At 42.7% G+C, this 25265-nt stretch overlaps 2 protein-coding genes across 2 annotated transcripts; both read right to left on the bottom strand.

Annotated features, from left to right (window-relative positions):
- Nucleotides 1–12834: 12834 nt before the first annotated feature.
- LOC136528494 (L-type lectin-domain containing receptor kinase SIT2-like) lies at nucleotides 12835–14959 on the bottom strand. The gene has a single exon (XM_066521456.1). The coding sequence runs from the start codon at nucleotides 14879–14881 to the stop codon at nucleotides 12839–12841; it is 2043 nt and encodes a 680-aa protein (XP_066377553.1). The 5' UTR covers nucleotides 14882–14959; the 3' UTR covers nucleotides 12835–12838.
- Nucleotides 14960–17334: 2375 nt separating this feature from the next.
- LOC136525189 (uncharacterized) lies at nucleotides 17335–20050 on the bottom strand. Its single transcript, XM_066518180.1, has 2 exons — nucleotides 18045–20050; nucleotides 17335–17952 (listed from the first exon to the last, which is right to left on the bottom strand). The coding sequence occupies exons 1-2, from the start codon at nucleotides 20039–20041 to the stop codon at nucleotides 17454–17456; spliced, it is 2496 nt and encodes an 831-aa protein (XP_066374277.1). The 5' UTR covers nucleotides 20042–20050; the 3' UTR covers nucleotides 17335–17453.
- Nucleotides 20051–25265: the final 5215 nt, after the last annotated feature.

Here is a 25265-nt window from a genome sequence, read left to right as displayed (position 1 = left end):
GTTGGTTGTCATCAATTACCATAAAGGGGAAGATTGAAAGTGCATTTGCCCCCTATGTAGGTTTTGGTGTATTGATGACATCCAAATTAGGACTAATGAGATCTTAATGAGATATATTGCAGCTTTAGTCCCTTGAAAGCTTTAAAAGAGTTGATCTAAGATGAAATGGTATCCCTCAATTGTTCAAGTGAAAAAAGCAAATGAACCCAAAGCGCTCTCCAAAGCCTTTTTATTTTGTTTTGGGTTTAGGTATGCCATACTATAAAGAGGGATGCAAGTTTAGGTGGTTTGAGGAAGATAGAGTGCTCAAGCAAAAAAATAAAATCAAAAGAGAGATACAAAATCACCTCACGAACACTTGGACATAGTTTGTGGACTTTTGGTAGTCAGGAGTTCCATCGTGGGCCGGGAGTTCCTGCTATCGGAAGTCCCAACGTTTGGTGCCAGAAGTCTCGGCACTTGCTAACTTAGCCATAGCCCACCTGTGCATCTTCGCCCATCGGAAGTCTCGACGGGCGTCGGGAGTTTAGGTGCCAGAAGTTCTGGCTCCCTCTGAAAGTCCCGACACTTCACGACTTAGCCGCCTGCGCATCTTCACCCTTCGGAAGTCTCAACGGGAGTTGGGAGTTCCGAGTGCCGGAAGTTCTAGCTCCCGCCGGAAGTCTCGACGCTGCCCCCCATAGGTGGCCACCGCCGTGGCTGCCACCCCAACACGGCTTCATCCCGCAGGTTCGCCTCTCCTCCTGGGCTCTGCATTTTATTATGATATGTCATTTACATATTTTTTGTGCTGCTTGTGATTGATCCTTGCTGGGCACTCAGAAAATAAATAGTCATTATGCTGACTTGCATATTTTGGTCCAATGAAATTAGTATGACTGGTCAATAAGGACTTACTTTTTATCTTACTTAGTTTCCTCATAGGAAGCAGCTTATGCCACTTGCACTCTAATGCAATGAGGATTGATACAGTTCGGTTTGGTATTTTTTAGGGTGAGATACCAGTGCTTGCTTGGCATCCCATGCCAGTTTCATAATATTCCAATCCTTGTTTTGCATAAACGCTGGGTTTTTGAAACACAATCAAACAATGATGTTAAGATGATGTCTTCTTTCATACATATCTATGGTCCTGCGTATCCAAAAACTGCTATATATGGACTGTATTATACCTATATATTTTGGAGGACGACACTAAAGTCAGTGTTTCCATGGTATTGCTAGCACATGTATGCATTAACATCTTTTAATTATGTATAGAAACTGCCCATTCTGGCTTGCTCTGCCATCTTTTAACATATCAGTGCATAACCTAGACATCATGTTTCAGGAAGACATCTTTATGCTTGATATGATGCGAGGTCCCGATCTTCACGACGTAGGATCAATCACCAGATAACTAGCTGAAGAACAGCCGGATAACTTGCTATAGGCAACAATAACTAGTGCAACCTAGCAAATAAAACTCAAAGCCAACCACCATCTTTAACAGGCAACCTGAATCAAGGATTCACCCAACCACACTCTCAAGAAACCAACCAACACAACCTACAATCAATCAAGGTAAACCTCGAAGGGAGTAGGAGCACCAATTAGGAGCGGATGAAGCCACCGCTTCTGAAAATCCCGCGAAGGAAATCACAAGAGCAAAGGGGTAGAGATCACTCTCAATATTTGTTACCACACAGCTGACAAAGGGGGTTCTGTATTTCGATTATCAAAAGTCTTTCTTTTGCTTAGGAGTACATGGATATTTATACTAGGAACAACCCTCCTAGATAGGTATAAACACGAAAAGGAAAAGAAAGGGTAGGCTACGTGAACAAGCTTCCACGAAATGAGTTTCTGAGTAGTTTTCGCGTGGCTGTTGGTCTTCTGCATAGTCTTCAGTGTTTTGGCAATAACTCCATCTTGAAAAATCCAAATGACGTGTTGTTGGTTGTGTTGGAAAGCTAACTTGATAAGATTTCACATCATGTATAGCATGCACCACGAAACATTGTAGAATTGTACAGTTTAATATGAGAAGTTGTACCAATATCATGTCCTGAGAAGACTGTTAACCCTCTGAGCAGTCTGCACTAAAACTGGTCTGATCTACACTAAAACTGGTCAGATCTGGTTGGCCTTGAAGCATTATAAACTAGATTTCACAAGCTTTCCAAAAAGTCGTCATTGACCTCCATAGCCTTCGGGAATAAAAAGTTATGATATTTTCTTCTTGACAGTTCTGTTAGTTTCAAGAGGTCTGACCAGTATGTACTAAGCTGGTCAGATTTCATTAGTTAGAAGTCTAAACTGGTCGGCGTTAGCATCATTGGAAAGTAGACTCGACAAGCTTTCCAAAATGTGCTCATTCACATTCATAGCCTCTGGAAATCAAAAGTTATGAATATTTCTTTTCGACTGTTCTACAGGACTGGTCTGGTTCGAGTGTGGTTCTTCTCTGTGGTCATCACCTTGTGTGTCCTTGCCATTCTCTTTAGTGAACCTAAGCAACAACAACGTGCACGACTTAGGTAGTATATAATTATCATTAATATTAAATTAAACTTCATAAAGTAGCGCGTTCACCTCTTGTTGTAGCTTCTTTGCTCGACTACGTGTAATTGGGACACCAAAGGCTTGGGCTGGTGTCAATGTAGGTGATACTTGAGTTGGTGTTACTTGAATTGGAGGTTGTAACATGTTGGTTGATGACGTGGTCATATCATCCTCCCCCTCTTGAAAAGGAGTCGCCCTCAACTCTAAAGTGTCTTCTCTTATGAATGGCGTTAAGTCAGCAACATTGAAGGTCATACTCACACCATAGCTTGCTAGAAGATCTATCTTATATGCATTATCATTGATCTTTGCAAGAACACGAAATGGTCCATCTCCTCGAGGCAACAATTTGGATTTGCGCTTATCAGGGAAGCGATCCTTGCGCAAATGTATCCACACCAAGTCCCCTGGTTCGAATAACACTTTCTTCCTATGTTTGTTCATACTTGTAGCCTTGCATTTAGCACTTAGTTCAATTGCTTCCTTGGTCTTCTCATGTATCTTCTTTACATATGCAGCACGCTTGGAAGCTTCCATGTTGATTCTCTCCTGCAATGGAAGGGGCAACAAATCGGTGTGAGCAATAGGTTTGAAACCATATACGATTTCAAAAGGACACAAGTTAGTGGTAGAGTGTACTGTCCTATTATAAGCTAACTCCACATGTGGTAACCAACCCTCCCAAATCTTCAAGTTCTTTTTCACCATGGTTCGCAGCAACATTGACAATGTACGATTCACCACCTCGGTTTGTCTGTCGGTTTGAGGGTGACAAGTTGTTGAGAACAAGAGCTTGGTTCCAAGTTTAGCCCATAATGTTTTCCAAAAATAGCTCACGAACTTGACATCACGATCAGACACAATGGTCCTAGGCATCCCATGTAGCCTCACAATTTCCCTGAAAAATAAATTAGCAACATGTGAAGCATCGTCGCTCTTGTTGCAGGGGATAAAATGAGCCATCTTTGAAAATCTATCAACCACAACGAATATCGAACCCTTTCCTCTCTGAGTTCTAGGTAACCCTAAAATAAAATCCATGCTTATGTCTTCCCAAGGAATGTTAGGAGCAGGTAAGGGAGTGTATAAGCCATGAGGATTTAGTTTTGACTTAGCTTTGTGATAGGTGATGCATCGTTCCACAAATCTGATGACATCTCTCCTCATCTTAGGCCAATAGAAATGATCACCTAGCAGTTCGTATGTTTTCTTCTATCCAAAATGACCTCTTAGTCCACCTCCATATGATTCCTGCAACAAAAACAATCTAACAGAAGAATTTGGAACACAAACCTTTTCCATCTTTACAATGATTATACGGTTCTAAAAATTTAGGATCATTATTATACAAACCTTTCAAACTTTCGAGACCCAACACCTTGACATCAAGTTGATTTAACAACACACTCTTTCGAGACAAAGCATCAGCAACCACATTGTCCTTACCTTTCTTATATTTCACAATGTATGGAAATGTTTCGATGAACTCAACCCACTTGGCATGGCGACGGTTCAGCTTAGCTTGTCCCTTCAAGTACTTCAAAGCTTCATGATCGGAATGAATAACAACCTCCTTTGGCCATAAGTAGTGCTGTCATGTCTCAAGTACACGCACCAAAGCATACAATTCTTTGTCATACACAGAATAATTTAATTGGGCACCTCCCAATTTTTCACTAAAATATGCTACTGGTTTTCCTTGTTGCATTAAAACTCCTCCTATCCCAATTCCACTAGCATCACATTCTACTTCAAAAGTTTTAGTGAAATTAGGAAGAACAAGTAATGGTGCTTCAGTCAAACGTTTCTTTAATTCTTGTAAAGCGGTTTCTTGTGAGTTCCCCCATTTAAAATCAACCCCTTTCTTTATCAATTCATTCAAAGGAGCAGCGATGGTACTGAAATCTCTCATAAATCTCCTATAAAAACTAGCAAGGCCATGAAAACTTTTTACTTGACTTACATTCGTAGGAGCTGGCCAATCCTTGATGGCTTTCACCTTTGATTCATCTACTTCTATGCCCTTTCCTGATACAACAAAGCCAAGAAACACAACATGGTCTGTGCAAAAACTGCACTTCTCAAGATTAGCAAATAATTTCTCCTTTCTAAGCTCATCCAAGACTTGCCAAATGTGTTTCATATGCTCTCCAACAGACTTGCTGTAAATTAGAATATCATCAAAGTAGACAACAACAAATTTTCCAATGAAAGCTCGCAGGACATGGTTCATTAATCTCATGAAAGTACTAGGGGCATTAGTCAAACCAAAAGGCATAACTAACCATTCATACAACCCAAATTTAGTTTTAAATGCAGTTTTCTATTCATCTTTCGCTTTCATTCTAATTTGATGGTAACCACTTCTCAAGTCAATTTTAGTAAATATTATGGAACCACTCAATTCATCAAGCATATCATCTAACCATGGAATAGGATGACGATAGCGAACAGTGATATTATTTATAGCTCTACAGTCAACACACATCCTCCAAGAACCATCCTTTTTAGGCACTAATATCACAGGAACAACACAAGGACTTAAGCTTTCATGAACAAAACCTTTATCAAGAAGTTCTTGTACTTGCCTTTGTATTTCTTTTGTTTCTTCAGGATTGGTGCGGTACGGTGAACGGTTAGGGAGTGCAACCCCTAGAATGAGATCAATTTGATGTTCAATTCCACGAATGGGAGGTAGTCCAGCCGGTGTTTCTTTCGGAAAAATGTCTTCATAGTCCTACAAAAGATGAGACACAACACTAGGAAGAGAGGTGATATTATTAGGTGAAATTAAAATGTCTTTACACATAAGTACAAAGAGCACTTAATCTGGGTTGTTCCTCACTTCTCTCAGCTCAGATTTTGTGGCTAGCATAACTAGATGCTCTCCCTCTCCTTTCTTTTTATCTCTCAAATTTGGCTTGTGGCACTCACTCACCGAATTGTGGATGGCACTCAATTTCTTTTGCTCTTCTCTTCCTTCACTTGCCGGACTAATTTCAGTTTGCTTTTGTAAGTGCTTAGCCATGATTTGTTGAGGCGTCATAGGCTTGAGTACAAACTTGTTTCCTTTCAAATCTAGTGTGTACTGATTTGTTCTCCCACAATGCTGAGTATATCGATCATATTGCCAAGGTCTTCCAAGCAGCAAGTGGCACACAGACATCGGTGCCACATCACACTCTACTTTGTCAACATATTCACCAATTTTGAATGGAACCTTTACTCTATAACCAATCTTAATATCTCCTGAACCATTCAACCATTAGACATGATATGGATGAGGGTGCTGCTGTAGTTTCAAACCAAGCTTGTCAACCATCTCACGACTAGCAAGATTATGACAGCTCCCACCATCAATAATCACCTTGACTACCTTATCTTGCACTTTAGCTCTGGTTTGAAAAAGATTATGTCGCTATCCATTTTCAACTTCCTTCATTTGAATGCTCAAAATTTGAGCCACCACAAGAGCAGCACCTTGCTCAAATTCACATCTAGTATGTTCCTCATCTTCATGAGCCTCATCATCATACTCTTCCTCAACTTCCTCTTCACTAGCTGATTCATATTCTCCATTGTCTTTCACAATGATCATACGATTATTCGGACACTCCTTGATTACATGCCCATGACCTCCACACTTGAAGCATTGAATCCCACTACTCTTGGCTATAGAACCCACTGAAGTAGTGGTGGATGCTGATGGTTTAGAGCTCATGCCTTGGGCAGTAGCATTCTTCCCTCTAAAAACACCATGCACATTAGAATGTAAGTCTCCGCTTGAGCTTTTCGCTGATGAGGGTGCAGCAGTAAACCTTGAGATTGACTTGCCTCCTCCAGACATAGTCCTCATGCCATATGACAAGGGCTTGTTGTTCTTAGCATCTTGCTGCAATTGACGTTTAGCTTTAGTTGCTTGATGTACCAAATCAATAAGATGACGGTACGGCTGAAACTCAACAATGCGCTGGATATTGCGATGTAACCCAGCCATGAAACGTGCAATAGTTTGCTCTTCATCTTCATACACATTGGCTCTAATCATAGCCTTCTCCATCTCTTTATAATACTCCTCATCAGAGAGGCTTCCTTGCTTTAGATTCTACAATTTATCAAAAAGATCACGTCGATAGTGCTTCGGCACAAAACGAATTCTCATTTCTCGCTTCATCTCATCCCATGTTGCAATAGGGTTTTCTCCACCTTCTTCTCGATCACGCAGAAGTTGTTCCCACCATATCAGAGCATATCCATCAAACTCAAGAGATGCCATGGCTAATTTCTTCTCCTCTGAATAATTATGCAAGCGAAATATCTTGTCCACCTTCAACTCCCAAGTGAAGTAAGCTTCAGGATCAGATCCTCCATCAAATTTTGGCATGGTAAATTTCAATTTGCCAAACCTCTCCTCATGGTTGCCTCTTCTATGACGTCAGAGACCACCATGATATTGGGAATGATTATCTTCATCCACATCTTCAGATTCATCATTGTCATCATTTTTTTGACCTCGTCCTCTTCCTCTACCATGTGTAGCACCATGGTTTCTCCTTTCTTGTTCTCTTGCTCTTCTAGCAGTAGCTCTTCATCACTATCTTCTCCATCTTCACCATGGTTGCTTGCACCATCATGAGGTTGACGATGCCCTCTGATTTTAGTCAAAAGAGCCTAAAGATCTCGGGTCAACTGATCTTGCTTCTCTTCCATGCTTTGCCGGAGTTCATTAAATTGTGCCATAGTAACACAATCTTCTATCTCAACATCACCCATCTCCTGTGTAAGGTTAGCTAAATATGAACAGTAGGTATTTATGTAATATATAAAAAAATTTGGTAGCTCTCACAACCTCACCTCTCGTACCAACCAAAGCTCTTATAAAGTCCCTACGGGTTACAGAAAAACAACGTGTGGTGGTAACGAAAGTGATGGCTAGGTGAATACAAGACCAGAGAGTACCGATTATGATGGCTTGTATGTGGAGCTCGGTAGGGAGTGATACACAAGGAATGCAATATGAAATCTAGTTGTTGTAAAGTTAAATAACAATCCAAACTAGAAGTTCTCTGCCTAGTGCTGACCACAGGATATGAATGGTGCAAATAGATCAAACACATGCGCAAAGAGATTTTGGATTTGATGCAAACAAGGAGTATGATTGGGATGCAAGTGTTGCAATCAGACCCAACCAAAATTTGCACCAAACAAAGATAGCAAACTGGTTACTCACTTGATATGAAAAACTTTCAGCACTTGTGCACATAAACCAACTGATCTTCAACTTTTCTTTCACAACTTTTCTCAACTCTTTTTTTTTTGTTGCACTTTTTTTTATAGAACTAAACACAGGGATCAGATATAACACTTGCACACTTTATGATAGAAACGAAAGTAACCAGTAGCTATAATTTGATAGGATCAAAGTTTACGCGAAGGAGATGATATGGGTTTTAGATTTTTTGTGGGAATTTTCAGATATATGAAAGAGGCACAAAGGACATGCGAAGGAAAAATATGATCAGCAACTAAAACAAGACTCTAATGGACTGAAACTTAACAAAACTCACTAAAATAATAGATTGAAACAAAGGGCTATGGCAAATATTTTTGTGGCTTTTTAGTGGATAGGACGAACACAAAATATATGTAGCTAAGGGTAAAGAATCCTACCGTGGTAACGAAAGCTTTGATACCAAATGATATGATGCGAGGTCCCGATCTTCACGATGTAGGATCAATCACTAGATAACTAGCTGAAGAACAGCCGGATAACTTGCTGCAGACAGCGATAACTAGTGCAAGCTGGCAAATAAAACTCGAAGCCAACCACCGTCTTTAACCGACAACCTAAATCGAGGATTCGCCCAACCACACTCTCAAGAAACCAACCAACACAACCTACAATCAATCAAGGTAAACCTCGAAGGGAGTAGGAACACCAATTGGGAGCGGATGAAGCCGCCGCTTCTGTAAATCCTGTGAAGGAAATCACAAGAGCAAAGGGGTAGAGATCACTCTCAATATTTGTTAGCACATAGCTGACAAAGGGGGGTTTCTGTATTTCTATTATCAAAAGTCTTTCTTTTGCTTAGGAGTACATGGATATTTATACTAGGAACAACCCTCCTAGATAGGTATAAACACGAAAAGGAAAAGAAAGGGTAGGCTATGTGAACAAGCTTCCACAAAATGAGTTTCTAAGTAGTTTCCGCGTGACTGTTGGTCTTCTACGTAGTCTTTAGTGTTTTGTCAATAACTCTATCTTGAAAAATCCAAATGATGTGTTGTTGGTTGCATTGGAAAGCTAACTTGATAAGATTTCACACCATGTATAGCATGCACCACGAAACATTGTAGAATGATACATTTTAATATGAGAAGTTGTACTAATATCATGTCCTGAGAAGACTGTTAACCCTCTGAGCAGTCTACACTAAAACTGGTCGGATCTGGTCGGCCTTGAAGCATTAGAAACTAGATTTCACAAGCTTTCAAAAAGTCCTCATTGACCTCCATAGCCTTCGGGAATAAAAAGTTATGATATTTTCTTCTTGACAGTTCTGTTAGTTTCAAGAGGTCTGATCAGTATGTACTAAGCTAGTCGGATTTCATTAGTTAGAAGTCCAAATTGGTCGGTGTTAGCATCATTGGAAAGTAGACTCGAGAAGCTTTCCAAAATGTGCTCATTCACCTTCATAGCCTCTGGAAATCAAAAGTTATGAATATTTCTTTCCGACTGTTCTACGGGACCGGTCTGGTTCGAGTGTGGTTCTTCTCTGTGGTCATCACCTTGTGTGTTCTTGCCATTCTCTTTAGTGAACCTGAGCAACAACAACGTGCATGACTTAGGCAGTATATAATTCTCATTAATATTAAATTGAACTTCATAAAGTAACGCGTTCACCTCTTGTTGTAGCTTCTTTACTCGACTACGTGTAATTGGGCCACCAAAGGCTTGGGCTGGTGTCGATGTAGGTGATACTTGAGTTGGTGTTACTTGAATTGGAGGTTGTAACATGTTGGTTGATGACGTGGTCATATCAATGCTGCTCTCCCTTCCCTCCCCCTTCCCCTTGTTTGATTTTCTTTAAAAAAAATTATCTCCTAGTAACCCATACTAATACTGCTGCTCTCCCTTCCCTCCTCCCCCCTCCCATCCTGCATTTCTTAGACCAAGGTAAAGTAGCACATTTTGAGAGGCCGGAAGTCCTGATGTCTGTCGGAAGTCCTGACGGAAGCTGAAGTCCCGACTGCCAGAAGTCCCGGCAATCGCCGGGAGTTCCGACGATATGCGAGCAAGCCCAGTGGACTGTCTGTGTGAACAATGTTTTTTCGTTGAGTCGGAAGTTTCGGCAATCTGTGTCGGAACTTTCGACTCATATCTGAATGGTTGGATTTGCCTTTGAGAATAAATAGCTCTCTCCTCTCTTCTAACAAAAAAACTCATTCATTGCTCACCAACCTTCGTCCAAAATAGCTCCCAAGCATTCAAGGCACCCCTCACCTCTCCCCTTGCTCCAATCTTCGATTCCCCTAGGGTGTTGAGTGAAAGGAGAGTGGATTGAGTGAGAAAAACACGTTGGCGAGCTTGAGCACTTGATTTCTTCGTCAAGCCGGTTGGATTTGCGTCTATTACTTGGGTTCTTAGAACCCTAGTTGGCTTGGCGTTGTCTAAGAGCTTCCATCTTGTGGAAGAGCCTTGGAAAGTTTGTATTACCCTTGATTTCTTAGTGAAAAGCTCAAATAACCTTTGTGGTTGCTTTGAGAGAGGCAAGGAGGTGGAAGAGACTCCGACCTTTGTGGTCACCTCAACAATGAGGACGTAGGAGCTCCTTTGTGGGGTTGTCGAACCTCGGGATAAATTCTTGTGTCCCGCGTGCTTGTTGTTGTTGTGATTTGTGCTATCATATTTGTTCTTATTGGTCTGTCTTCCTCCCCAACTCTCCTCTTAGGGTTTGGATTCAATCTACGAAGTGGTGACCTTCCGACATCAAAAGAGCAACCCAACACTTCACCTTTACCACTAGGGAGTGGGCTTGTAAGATATCTTTCACTCAAAGTTTGTTTTAGCACTTGTAGTGCAATTCTCGTAGGTGCCGAAACTCTCTGCTGTTTGCGTCGACTGTCACTGATATTTGACTTTGAGATTACGCACAAATTTTTAGATACGCCTATTCAGTCCCCCCCTAGGCATTGTTTAGATCCTTTCACTAAGACATGAAAAGACATGATAGGTAGATGATTGAGAGAAGATTATAATTGGATAATAAAAAGTTATTCTATAGAAACTATTTATTGACAACATAGCTTTTATATGTAGTGTCTAAATAAATTAATAGGCATAAAAACTACTTGTATTTATAAGCATTTGGACTGCCTTATTAGGAGTATATTGTTGGATACAAAACATTCAAGGATCGAGAAAGAGACTAGAGGAGGGCTTAATGAGAGTCGATTCCAATTTTCTTCCGAATTCGACCTATGGCCCAAATTCGACCCCAAATCTCCAAAAGCCCGAGATGCTCACACACTCACATAAGTCAACTGGTGACTAGACGAACCCAAGGCAGTAGCATGAACCTAACAGAGAAGGTGCAGAAGCAAATCGAGCAAGAACCAACGAAAAAACTGATTTTATAGTTCAAACAGGACCGGTCCAGTGTGCATATCGGTCCGGTCCGGTGTGCATTTCAGACCTGTTCGGTATGAACCAGACATCACACATCTCTTAGGGAGAAAATGTGAAAACCTTACCAAACTGTGTCAAAAAATTATGAAATTTTAGACGCAACCTCACAGCACCTTAAGGAAGTTCTCCACCAAAATTGAGCTCAAAACTCAAGGTCAAAAATACTGTACCTAGGCAAGCATATCGGACCATCAAACCAGACTGCTCCGGTATGAATCAGCCTGCGGGAATTTCCTTCAAAAATTCAAATCGACTTCGATTGAACTCAAACTTTGCACGGGTGTTCCAGAGGGTGTTGAGAGGCTATACTTAGATGAAAAATACCTTGAACTCATACAAATTCCTACATTCTCGAAATCCATCAAAGAGATTGGGGGTTTTCTCAAAACTCCTCCAAAGGGTGGATTTTTGTGCTCGTGATGAATCTGCCCAAATCACTAGGTAGATATGTTCATCAGAGGTCCTAGCACATATCCAAACCCTCAAAACAACCCCAAACTTGTTGGAACACAAGAGCCAACAAAAACACACAAGAGAAGGAGAAGGGGAGAGGAAGAACCAAACAAACAAACACAAACAAGAACTCAGAACTTAATCCTCGAACACAAAAAAGATCTGGTCCTTGTTGAGGTCAAATTACACAGCAGATGAATCACTCTCTACACTACGGATCTCAAACACAGCGAAAACTAAGTCCGGCTATTCCTGAAAACAACCTAGTAACTTAGAAAAAGCTAAAATGGAAGGGATGGCTGGTTGGGGCAGCCTCCTATATCTTATTTGTAAATAAAGATATTACACATTCCCAACAAGCGCTTAGATATTTTGGCTGAACTACTTAACCTAGGGGCGAAATGGTTCAACTTGAGATCTGTGCATCATCTGACAGCCACGAGTTCTTCATGACTTTGCTTCACCTTGACGCAAGCTTCGCGAACATGCCGCCTCTAAGTTCATCCAGAACTCCAATGGGGTCTTGAGGCCCAAACCCAAGAAAAATCGTCCATCAGTGGTTTTACGGCCTAGACCACCAAACCCCTCTAGAGAAGCGTATCTTCTATGTCTCCTCCATGATCTCGACACGTGTCACAGTCCATACTCGACCGCCTGATCACCAAATCCTCTTGCGCCTTCGTTTAACTTGGCCAAATAATGTCTTGACTTGGTCAATATGTTCTACTCCTCCACATGTACACTTGCTTGTCGATGTCCCCAAGTGTCAGTCACCCACGGTGGCCACCTTAGTTGTCCCTAGGTCCAAGCTTCACGTCCATCTTTCACCGCTCCCAATACATCAGCACGACACATCTCTACCTGACCATCTACCTGACCATCTCCAATTTTTTTACTCTCCATGGTCGTCGACCATCTTTGTACTCCACACCTGCACACCAATGCAACCAAGAGACATGTTGCCCACACACTCATGCTAAGGTTAGTCTTAAACTCAACCAAGTTTGATCATCTCCCGACAATTACCCATCACAAGTCGACACACATGACACATGTCAACCACGTGTTCACAAGCATATACATATATTATATATTGATTGCGAAAAAAAATATGTGAATACATCATAACGTGATATGGGTGACTCGCATGTATCATCTTCCCAGTGAAAGGCCAGAAGTTGTGCTGCCGATGCTTGCCTTGGACGACGACGACGGATTGGATTGTATGTACGAGTCAAATCCCTCGTTCTGCATCAGTGCAAGCATGTGGAAGCTCATGTCTGTAGGCATCAGCTCCGGCAGTGGTAGCTCCTTACTCAGGTACCGTGCCACTTGCCGCATGTTAGGCCTTGCATTCACAAACGGATGCGAGCACATGAGCCCCAGCTCGAGCACCAGACACGCTTCACTGATGACGAAGTCATCATGGAGCTTGGCGTCAACCGTGTCAACAAGCGTTCCTCTGCGCCAGTGCTCCAGCACCCAGTCGACTAGCATAACCTGCTGGTTGTTTGCATCCTGGAAAATAGGCCTTCTCCCACAGGTGACCTCAAGGATGAACGTTCCCAAGGCGAAGACGTCAGTAAGCGGGGTTGCCTTGCTTGTGCGTGCAAGCTCAGGGGCCAGGTAACCTATGGTACCAACCACATGAGTGCTTTGAGGGTCGCTGCCATGGTCGTATAACCTTGCTAGGCCGAAGTCGCCTAGCTGTCCGTTCATCCCACCGTCCAGGAGCACGTTGCTTGCTTTGATATCTCGGTGGACGACGACCTTCTCCCACTCCTCGTGGAGATAGAGCAGGCCGGATGCGATGTCCTTGATGATCTTGAACCTTTGGAGCCAACTCAGGGTTGGCTTTCCGTCTTGCCCGTACAGGTACTTGTCAAGGCTTCCGTTTGCCATGTACTCGTACACCAGGAGGAGTTCCCCTTTCCTACGGCAGTAGCCAAGCAACCGCACGAGGTTACGGTGCTGGAGACGTCCGAGGCTCACGACTTCAGCGACAAATTCCTTCACGCCTTGGGTGGAGCCGTGCGACACCATCTTCACGGCGATCTCCGTGTCGGAAATCGGCAGCACGCCTTTGTAGACTCTCCCAAACCCTCCGACGCCGAGCAGGTTCGTGTTCGTGAATCCTTCGGTGGCGCGGTGCAGATCCTTGTAGGAGAATCGGTGTGGCCCGAACTCGACTTCCCAGTCTTCCCGTAGCTCCGTGTACTTCGTTCGTCTACGCACCAGTAGAACGGTGGCAGTGCCGAGGCCGAACACCGCTGCTGCAGATGCTACTGGGAGGACGATCAGTAGGACCTTGGACCGGCCAGCCTTTGTGCTCTCACGGGGTAGCTTTGGCAGCTTGGCGATGTCAATAGATGGCGCCGAGACGTTGTCCATGGCGAAGCTCCAGCCGAGTACGTAGTGCCTCGAGTTGAAGGAGCCTGTCGCCGACGAGAAGCCGACGTATGCCGTGTCGGTGATCACCGACGACAGATTGTAGATGGCCGAGATCAGGGACTTGCCAGGTTTATTGGCTACGGCGAGGGGAGCCAAGGTCACGTTGACTCGGTTGCTCCCGGCGTCGTAGTCCACCCACACGCGCATCTCGTCCTGGCTTATCAGCGTCAGGTTCTTGAATCTCCCTTCGTCGTCGTAGTAGCCCGCATCGCTGGCCTGCAGAGAAATCAGGCCGTTGATGTCCACGCCGACGTGGTTGTCGTTGATGTCGCGGAACTCGTCCTGCTGCAAGGTGTCCAGCTCCACGCCGAATATCCTGTTGCGCTCGTCGCCGTTGCTGGTGACGTTGACGAGGCCCAGGTACTGGCTCGCCAACGCAGTCGAGAAATCCGTGGTGGGGGACACGACGAAGACGATGCCGTGGGCGCTTATGTCGGGGTAAGCGGAGAGGATGCCGAAGACGAAGGATGTGGAGAACGACCTCACCGCGCCTGCGCCGGTGCCGCGGCCCCCTCGGAAGTGGAGCGGCCTAGGGTGAAAGGCATGGCCTTTGAGCTGCAGCGTGCCGTTGGTCAGCTCCAGGAGGCCGCCCGGCGTCACAGTGGCCGTGCCGTCCATGGTGAGGTTGGCGCCGGTGAAGCCGGAGTACACGAACTGGTCGCCGCCGCCTGCAGCAACGAGCGCAGCGGCGAGGGGGTGGATGACTCCTAGGAGGAGGCTGACGGTGATCTTCATCTGAGGCATGGCTGTTTGTATGTTGGTCACAGTTCAACCAGCACCGTACTGCTAGAACTAGAAGCTGGGACAAGAAGGGTAAAGGGATCGAACTTCAACTAGTCTTCGTGATGACGAATTAGGCTATGCGAGGAGAAGTCTTTTTTGTTGTCCTCCGACTGTTGGATCGGTATGCGTACTCCTTCCTTGCGTCATTTTATTGAAATAAAGAAGAAGCGTGTCAGGGTCAATGATGATACCGTACACGTCCAAGGACTGGCTATAAGATTTTCTCAATCAAAAACCAAAAAGCTAAGTGAGACTTCGCGATTGACCGATCGAGAATCGGCTGGACATTCTGCCTCGTGACCAAAGTTACTCATAAGACGGTCACGACTAAAGTTAGACTAGTTTAATACACTACTAAAGAATTCACCTTCACTGCGAAGCCCCCTCGCTGCAGCAGGAAAGCGACAATGATAAAAATCGGCAGTAATGAGATTTTTCAGAAAACCAAAAACAAATAAAAAAATAGCAACAAATTTTATTATAACCTCGAGAAGCCCCTACCAACTAGCCACACGGTCGCAAGTTACGTGATTTTTCGTGCACTACGTGTCCATCCAGAGAGCCCCACCAGCTAGCTGCACGTCTGCCGGTTGCAAGTCACATGATTTTTCGCATGCTACGTGGCCGCCAGCGTTCGAACCCACGACCTCAAGCTTCGCGCGTTTGTCTCCTAACTAATCCACCCATACGACACTTGTGTCCATTTAGGATATTCGCCGTCCCTATTTTGTGTTCATCTAGTTTAAAATAAGTATTTGGGATCTAAACCAATTCAAATGAAAAAATTATCTAGCGCATCCACGTAGTTACTACAACTCTAACACTCATTCCTCTATTAGACAGTTTCTCCACAATATTCAATGAACCGACAGGACTGCCACCAAAAAGGAAATAGGACCACCGGATTTACTAAAAAACCAGCACTTCCAACCGCAGTCAGACCATACAGATACCCTCAAATTCAAAAGAATGAACTGGAAAAGCACTGTGAAGCTATGCTACAGTAGGGGGTAATTAGATACGACACCTCCCCTTTTTCATCACCAATCCTACTGGTCCTAACATGATGGATCCTGGAGATTCTATGTTAACTACCGAGCTCTTAATAACAACACCCTGAAGGACAAATTCCCAATACCAGTATTGGTTGAACTCAAAGGAGCAAAATTCTTCGTCCACATGATTCGCCTGCCTTGATGCTAGAATTTCATTGTGAGGTTGTGGAAGTCCCGTACAATCGGCCCTAAGCAGCTCAACCAGTTTACTCCTAGGACAAAGTCGTAGCCTCCCAACTTGATGTTGTAGCAGTCAATATTGAAGATCTCTGTTCCGATTTATACTTTTAGATTATTGAGTATCCCCACATTACTGATCCGGCTACCATTGGCCACTACTATTGTAAAGTTGTTGGGTGCTTCTAATCTATTGAGGTGCAGAGCTTCGGCGGTTTTCTGAATCTATGAAGTTACGTGTCGATCCTGAGTCCAGGAGAGTGAGGAAATCAAGACAATTGATAGTCAGTTGGACCTGCATTGTTTGGCTAGTTGTGATTCCTGTGACTGCATGTAAGGAGACCCGTATATCAGGATGTTCGATTGGTGATTCCACTGGTATGTTTGTTTGTGTGGTGGCATGGTGGAATCTTTGTGCTAGTGCTATTGTTATTTCTAGGTCTGGTGGTTGTTGCAACTCCGTGTTGATCCTTAATGTTGATGTCAGTCTTGCAGCGTATAACATGACTTGTTAAGAAGAAGAAAGTCCAGGTACCTTGGTTAGGTTAAGAATGAATCGGTTGTTTGTAGTCATCCAGTTCTCCAATTTGTTTGGTGTCGGATAGTTGGTGTAAATGGTTATGGTGGACATGCGGGCCAAAACGTTTGTTGATTGCCGTTGCAAATTCCGACCATTGCAGCTGTCCAGTGTGTTGTTCCAATCCGATGAACCAAGTGAGAGCTTCCCCCTTGTAAGTTGAATGCTGCGAGGTGTGTTTGTTCCTCTTCCCTTGTGTTCTAGGTTAAAAAAATTCCACATTTATATAGACATTGGGACGGATCCCGTTCCCATCATATTCTGGGAATGTCAGTTTGTGGTCGTTCTCCTCTCGCTTTGGTGGTTGATCCCCTTTTTTATCCTCTTTGTTGGTAGGTATGGATTGTGTAGACGGTGACGGGCTAACTTGTTCGCTTGGGTTTTGATCTGATGGGGGTGTTGGGTGTGGTCCATTCCTTTTTGGAGGTGGGACAAAGATCTGTGCCAGGCTTGGACTCTCCTACGTAGTCTCTAAAAATTTCTAGATCTTATCCTAGAAATTGTGAAACTTGTTCCTCCAGCGATCGGTGACGTTGCAAATATTGTAACACCCTAGGTGTCAGTGGCGGATCTAGGATTTCAATCATGGGGGTATGGACGAAAACGATATAGTCAACGAACATGGACACGACATAATTAGATCACTAAACGATGATAAAATAGTTGTGATAAGTTACATGTTTTCAACTTTCCATAATTCTAATATACTAATACAAGTTTCCAGCTAAAGCTTCACACGCCGTTCCGCCATGGCTTGAAAGCGTTTAATGATATCTTCATTGCTTACACGTCGAAAAAAGTCACGCTCAATAAATGTGACCAAACAATCATTTAAGTATTGATCACCCATCTTATTCCGAAGCTTGGTCTTCACATAGTTCATTCCTGAAAAGACTCTCTCAACACTTGCAGTAGCTACGGGAAGGATGAGGACCAATTTCAGCAATAAATAAACCTGTTTAAAGCGATCATGCTTCTTTGTCTCAACTAGTTTGATAGATAGCTCATTAAGATTCTTCACTTGTTGAAACCTTGTGTCGTTTCGCACATCAACAATAAACATATTAAGCTGCGAAGAAAGTTGGACCAAATCTGTACTTGTAAAATCTTGAGGATAAAACTTTGCAAGTTTCATAAGTTTATCTTTATCAAAAGCAGCAAATGAATTAGCTGGATTTAGAGCAGCCATGCAAACAAGAAGCTCTGTATTAACTTCATCAAACCTGCCCCAGTAAGGAGAAAATAAATTATTACGAAAGGAAAAAACAAAAAAGCTAAACAATAATAAAATAATAAGCAAGATATATTATCAAACCTGCTATTGAGCTCTTGGAGTTGCATATCAATGACACTTAGAAACATTTCAACATGGAACCGATGAAGATTCTTTACTTTCACAAAGTAACGTTTTGGTCTCCCCACAGGCACATAAAAACCATCCATATCAGGAACCTTGACTCGATGTTTAACACAAAAAGATGTGACATCCTTCAGAAAGGTTTCCCATTCATTGTCCTCTCGCAACACTTGCAAATGGAACTTAGTCATCTCAACAAGTTCAATAGCATTAATAATGTCTTGATCCCTTTTTTGCAAAGCCTTGCATAACTCATCAGTATATCCAAATATGGTCAGCAATAAGTGTGCCATGAATATAAAGTCAAATGACTCAATTACTGTCAAGCAATTTTGAGCTTTTATACGCTCAGATTGAGATTTATCTTTTGAGATCTTCCCAAGAACTTTTCGGAGTGTAGGATACATAGCAATAATACGAGAAATAGTCTTGTAGTGAGTTCCCCATCGAGTATCTCCTGGCCTACCCAGACCCATCTCTTGATTTAAACCTTGTCCTGTTTCAATTTCACCCTGTTCTAAAGCTTCCAAAACCTCCTGTGCCTGGGCTTCTCTAAGCATGTGATGCTTTCTACAAGAAATCCCAACAACATTCAAAATATTTGTGACACAATCAAAAAATGCGACACAGTCATCATTTTGTTTGGCAATAGCAACAAGAGTCAATTGGAGTTGGTGCGCAGAGCAATGAATATAGTATGCTGAAGGAGATTTGTCCATGATTTTTGTTTTCAGCCCATTGATTTCCCCCTTCATGTTACTAGCTCCATCATATCCTTGACCACGACATTTAGATAATGTCAATTTGTGCTCCATAAGAAGAGACACTATTGCATCTTTTAGTGTTGAAGAAGTAGTATCCTGAACATGAACAATACCAAGGAATCTTTCTGTAACCCTCCCTTTTTTGTCAACATACCTTATGCAAAGAGCTAACTGTTCCTTTTGGTAAACATCACTAGATTCATCAGCAAGTATAGAAAAGTAGTCATCTCTAATATTTTCAATAATAAGTTTGCTAGTTTCTTTGGCACAACAGTTAATGATATCTATTTGTATGGAATGGGCAGTCATCTGACAATTCTTGGGAGCATTATGTCCTGTAACCTTTCTAACATCTTCAAACATTTCACCCAACCATTTTTGGAGTTCCTTAAAATTCCCCATATTGCTAGATGTGTCACTTTCATCATGTCCCCGACAAGACAGCCCTTGACGCAAAAGAAACCTCAGACAACCAATTGAGTAGGTTAAGCGCGCCTTATATTTAACTTTTTCTTCTATGGTGTGCTTAATGTAAGTACTTGCTATTGATGCTCTTGGCCTAATGAAATTAGTAAATTTCTCAACAGCTTCATTGTGGGTGCTTGTAATGCTTCCAACATGCAAGTCAAGTTTTGCAGGCTGGTTCCATTTTCTAAACCCACTATTCACAAAAGCATCACCACCAACATAATTAGATGTATCCGCAAACAAATAACAAACAAAGCAGAAGGCAGCATCCTTTTCCACACTGTACTCAAGCCAATCATACTTGTCAAACCATCTAACCGAAAAGCGACGCTTACCACCAATTTGTCGCTGTGGAAAATTATATGTCCTTGGCTGGCATGGCCCTTTTGCAATATATCCTCTTCTCACTGCATCTTGCTCATTGGCAGAATATTGGATGATGGGGATCCTCTTTCCAGGATCATGGGGAAGACGATCAACATCATAAATTCCCTCTTCTGTCTCTTGTTCCTCATGTATTTCTTCGTCACTAGGATTTTCAGGTCTTGCTTCTTGATCTTCCATCTCCTGTGTCTCATGTATTTCTTCCTCACAAGGAATTTCAGGTCCTACTTGCTGATCATGAATAATTAGTTGATTTGGAGTGGAAGAAGACACCTTTTGTGCTTTCTGTTTCTGAGCATGAGCATTCCATAGAGATGCAAGATTGTTATTCCTCTTCATGCTACTTGATCCTTGATGTTCTGCAGTCTGCAATAATCGGTCAAATTAGAAGAGGGATTCCGCAAACTAGAACTCATTATTGATGGGAATATTCTGGTAAAAAAATGATTGATCAGTGATCGCAATAGAACAAGATTGAATTTTTACCCTTTGCAACTTGTCAGTTTGGCAGTTCCTGGGCATATTGGCGTAGCGTGTAGGACGGGCAGACGGCCGGAGGAAAGGTCGGAAATCAGAAGCAGGCAAGCAGCACCTCAGCCAGCCGGCCGGCCGTCAGACAACGACCGAACGACGACGACGAGGGTTTCTGTCTTTGCAGCGGCGGCGGGCGGGGTTGAGGAAGGAGTTGTATCGCTGTGACGCGTCATTTCGTATTCGAAAGATCGGCAAAGTGCTTATTATACGTCAATATGTTTGAAAATGGGCTACTGTACGTTTGAAAATGGGCTGCAGCTGGGCCTAGAAAGAGTATTATACATATACAAGATATTAAAGAATATATATACTTGATTTTTTTTCAGAAATTTTGGGGGGACAGCTGTACCCCCATGCTACTACTGTAGATCCGCCCCTGCTAGGTGTTAGCCTTGCATAACTTGACTTGCATAGCATGAGCATGATCATCAAGCATTCATAAACAAGCATTTACAATTGAAACATTGGATTGAAACATATGCAACATTTGCTTGTTATTGCATGTTTCCTTGTACATATGCAAATGATCATGAGTGTAAACATGTACTTGGTGGATGTGAGTCACAAAAACATTTAACAACACATGGGTTAGCAAATAGGACCATTGTTCATGAAGGTCACCTTTCATGACCAAACACTTAAGTAAGATTTCATGTGTTAACCTAGATAGCACTATGTGTGACTAATACATGAAATGATTGTATGACCTTGCAATTAGCTTAAACATGTTTAGAGTATCTTTATGAACAACTTTGATATTCATGGTTAGGGGTAATTAGGTCATTAAGCCCTAGTTTGAAGTGTATCATCATTTAAATGTGACATGTTTGACCAAGTTTGAACTATGTGTTAGAGACCTTGCATGGAGGAGGTCACTAAAGCAAAGTTGTAGTGTTTGGCAAAAGGAACAACTTTTATTTTTGGGTCATTAACTGGTTTAGCTCCTAACATGCTTGAATTTGGATCACAAAAATCAGCAAATTCACCTTTTCAACACTTACTAAAATTTTTCTAAGTTCTTTTAACTGACCGACTGACAAGCCAACTTTGCGATGGTGTAACTCGGTTTCGGTTGGGAATTGGCATGAGATCCTTGAACAAGAATTGGAGCTGGTACATAGGTCTACCATTTCGGTTTAGAGTGTTTGCACGTTGGAGCCATGGATTAGCAGATACATCGCCGTGTAAACCCGTTGTCAGGCTGATCCTCGCGCGACTGAACCGACTGAATCGGTTGATTCAGTGGCCGACCGGCCAATAGGCGCGGCCTGCCGCGTGGTGGCCAGCCATGGCCGTGCGCCCCATCTGGCAGCCATATGCCGGCGTCGGGCCCGCTCATCAGGCATCACCGGCCAGCAAGCCACCAGCAACGCGTTTAAGTCACCACTGAGCCGGCCGTCTGCTCCCACTCGCCTCCTCGCGCTTCCTTGCTCACCGCGCTCGCCATCGCCGTCGTTGATGCTCCGCCAAGCTCGCCTACGCTCACCGCCGCCCCATTCGCCAATTAGTCGCGCTCGCAGCTACGCCTCCACCTTCCCCACCGTTTCCACCTTGCAGCGCCCACGATTTCGCCTTTGGTAAGCCGTGTTTAGCGTTGCGCCGTCGCGGGTACGCCCTCGCCGGAGTGCTGCCATGGCCGCTGCCGTGGCCGTGCCTCGTCGGAACCGCTTCAACCGTCTAGGTCGCGTAGTCAGTCGTAGAGTCTCCGTAGTCCTGTAGATCACGTCACTTGACTTCGCCATGGCCGGAGGCGGCCGGCACATGCTGTGCAGTGCCACTGTGCCACCATGGTCGACGCCATCACCCTTCGCGCCAGTCATCCGCCCACCTAGCTAGCCCATCATGTGCGCCCAGTCGAGTAGGTCATGCCATGATGATGTCACCGCCGACGAACTCGCCGTCGACGAGCCGTGGCCGCGCAAGCTCGCGCAGCACCGCCTGCTCTGTTCTTGTTTCGCTGACGTGTGGGGTCACTGACCAGTGGGTCCCGCTTGCCAGTGACATCAGGACAGAAAGCTTGCTCATTTATTTCCTGTTTCATGTGTATCTTTGAAAATAGATAAGTGGAGTTGTGTAGATCCAAATCTGTTGGTTCAAATTTTGTTAGGATCTGGATGAAGTGTAGTATTTATGAAAAATATTATATTAGCAAGTTTAGTAGAAATTTTGGAGGATTTAAATGGAAATTTGAAATGTGTTTTTGAATGCATGTAAACTTGTTTATTTTATATCTAGAGTTCCTGTGCTCCAAAAATTATGAAATTTTTTGTGGTAAGCTGTTCTTGACATGTATAATCTCTGGTAAAAGTTTGAGGGTCAATGCATGTATAGATTTGTAGTTATAGATTTTCCTTTTATAATTAAGAGATTCTTGTATGATTTTTTATAAATTATTTAGGAATTCATTATTCATGAAATTTGTTGGAGGATATCCTAGTACCATATGGATGCTAAGAAAAATAGGAAATCTGTTGCTTGACACTTTTCACTAGGGTTTTCTATTTTTGCTATTGTAAGCCTTTCTGTCTTGTCATTTTTGTGTAGAATGTTTTACTATATAAAATGGCATGAAACTTTTACAGTAGTCTTTTGGTAGTATTAGTAAGGCACTGTAAATTTTTGAGAATTTATGAAGTACATCTAGTATATGTTGGTTATTTAACCTAAGTATCTAAATAAAATAATAAAGGCATTTAAAGAAATAGTTTGGGCTTCACCATTAGGTTTTCTTGAGTGTATTTGGTATGCTTAAACTGTTGGTAGACTTTATGTTGTCAAACTTTGAATAATTATAGGAAGTAGAAGTATTGTTACTTTATAATGCGAATTGGAATAGTTTCGGACAGATTCTGGAGTTTGATAAGTTGCATGATAAAAATGATGTTTACTGTAAAAATGGTTAATAACAAAGTTGTAGATAACTTCATCATATGTCTTGTGTTAAAATTTCAGGACCATAGGTCAAACGGTTGAGGAGTTACAGGTGTTTAAAGTTAGCATTTTCCGAATTTGCTTGCTCTCTGGAATTTCTGGATAGCATTGATATGATTGTCTGTTTTGGCTAAGATAAGTTGTGAATTAGCTTTTGTGAATTAAATAAGAGTTGTAGGTAATTTTATAATCTTTCCAGAAAGTCTAGGGTCACTACATTTGGAACAATTCGAACTCTAGTTATGAGTAAAACAATTAGCTGCTGTTTGTGAAATAGTAGATGCATTGTTGAAGAGATATGCACCTACTCAGTAAATGTGATACACTTGTTGTTACTTAAACCACATGCTATTAAGAATATTTGCAAGAATGCATTCTTCATGTATCATCACACCACACTTGTTAACATATTTGCATTCGCAATATCTTATGCCATATTCATGCATCTAGGATCGGAGGAAGAAATAACGTTGCTGGAATTCGACGAAGTAAAGGAAGGGGACCAGCAGAAGAATCCTCAAGTCGCAGCTCCCAAAGGCAAGGAGCAGAACCCTGAAGAGCTTCCAGAGTGCCCTGGTCACCGTCCCGCATCCTTTCTGAAAGGCAAGCCCCAGAGCATTTTAAGTCTCCTAGTATTTTACAAATGATTACTTAAGTACTTATGATTGATGCATTAGGTTATAAGAGTTGAATGGAACCACTTGATGCATATAAATTCCTTGTCCAGATATTACACCTTTAACCGATATAGGTCCAGGAACGAATATATACTTAGCCATGCTTAGACCGGTAGAAGTCGGGTGATGTCCTGTCACCTGCGAGATATAGGTGGATACCGGAGCACGGTTGGCTATATTTGTTATCGTGGAATAGAACCATGGGGTAAAAGAAAATCGAGGCCGGGCGGAGTCTATGTGTAGGATGACTCATGTGATTCCATCTGAGCCGATTAAGGACCGTACCGTTGTTGACGCTTCTGACAAGATTGAACGCATGCCTATCACTTAGTTGGCCAGATAACTCATTCCGACCGCGAAGCCGAGTAGCTCAACTCAGGTCGGGACCCGTTCTGTTGTGCGCTCCTTGCAGGGGGAGATCAGACTGAGCCCAAGGGCAGGCTAGGCCTAAACGTCCTGGCATCTGGTGTCCCGGATTGTGCAGCGTGGTACGGACCCACGAAATGTGTACCTAAGTTGTACCAAAGGTGACCTAAGGCAGTCTTCACACGGTATGCCTAGGTTTATGTTAGAAATAAATTCCCAGCTGGTTGAAACTGATTCGAATCGCTATCTCTCCCAGATAATTAGAAACTTAGCTAGTCCCAACATCGTAGTAACTGTGTTATGGAACATGATGGTTCGAATGAATATGAAATTACAATACCTACTATGGTTACTATTGTATGCTTTTAAATTGATATACCACATGTTTGGCACAAGATAGTTTCTAATCTAGAGATGGATAGTTATAATTAACTTGATAAAGGAATCATAATTGTACACTAAGTCAATTGCTTTTATGCAAAATGTTGTCAAGCTATCTCCACTTATACAGCCTTGCATAATCCTTGGAGTCATTTTATTTCTGGTTTATGACGGGTAAGTCTAGCTGAGTACCTTCTCGTACTCAGGGTTTTATTTCCTATTATTGCAGATGGCACTATGTATCATGTCTATTGCAAGAGTTGCTTCTATCCCGCCGTGGATGAGGAGTAGGCTTTGGGCAGGCTTCTTTAGTAATCCTTATCTTTGCTTTTGTGGACTGTGATCCTACTTGGCACTGTATCAAACTATGTTGGAAACTTTATTTTCGAACTTAATTGCTTCCGCTTTATCTATCGAACTCAGTTTGTAATAACTTTTATTTGTACTCTGATGATGAAAATGTATCTGTGAACTTTATGTAATATGTGGCATGTATGTTGAATCATGTACGATCTTAGTTGTTGTAAATCGTTTATCGAGACCCATCGTGGTACTCGACGGACTATCGGGTTTATATGGGTTCAAGTATGACAGTGCGACCGCTTGCGGGCTGCCATTGTACTTGTACTCTTATAAATTGGTCGGTTCTGCGACAGCTGGCATCAGAGCTAGAT

The sequence above is a fragment of the Miscanthus floridulus genome, chromosome 19, assembly GCF_019320115.1.
Source record: "Miscanthus floridulus cultivar M001 chromosome 19, ASM1932011v1, whole genome shotgun sequence".
NCBI classification, from domain to species: domain Eukaryota; kingdom Viridiplantae; phylum Streptophyta; class Magnoliopsida; order Poales; family Poaceae; genus Miscanthus; species Miscanthus floridulus.
The sequence above is the reverse complement of the archived record's forward strand: the minus strand, read 5'-3'. Positions and strand labels throughout refer to the sequence as shown.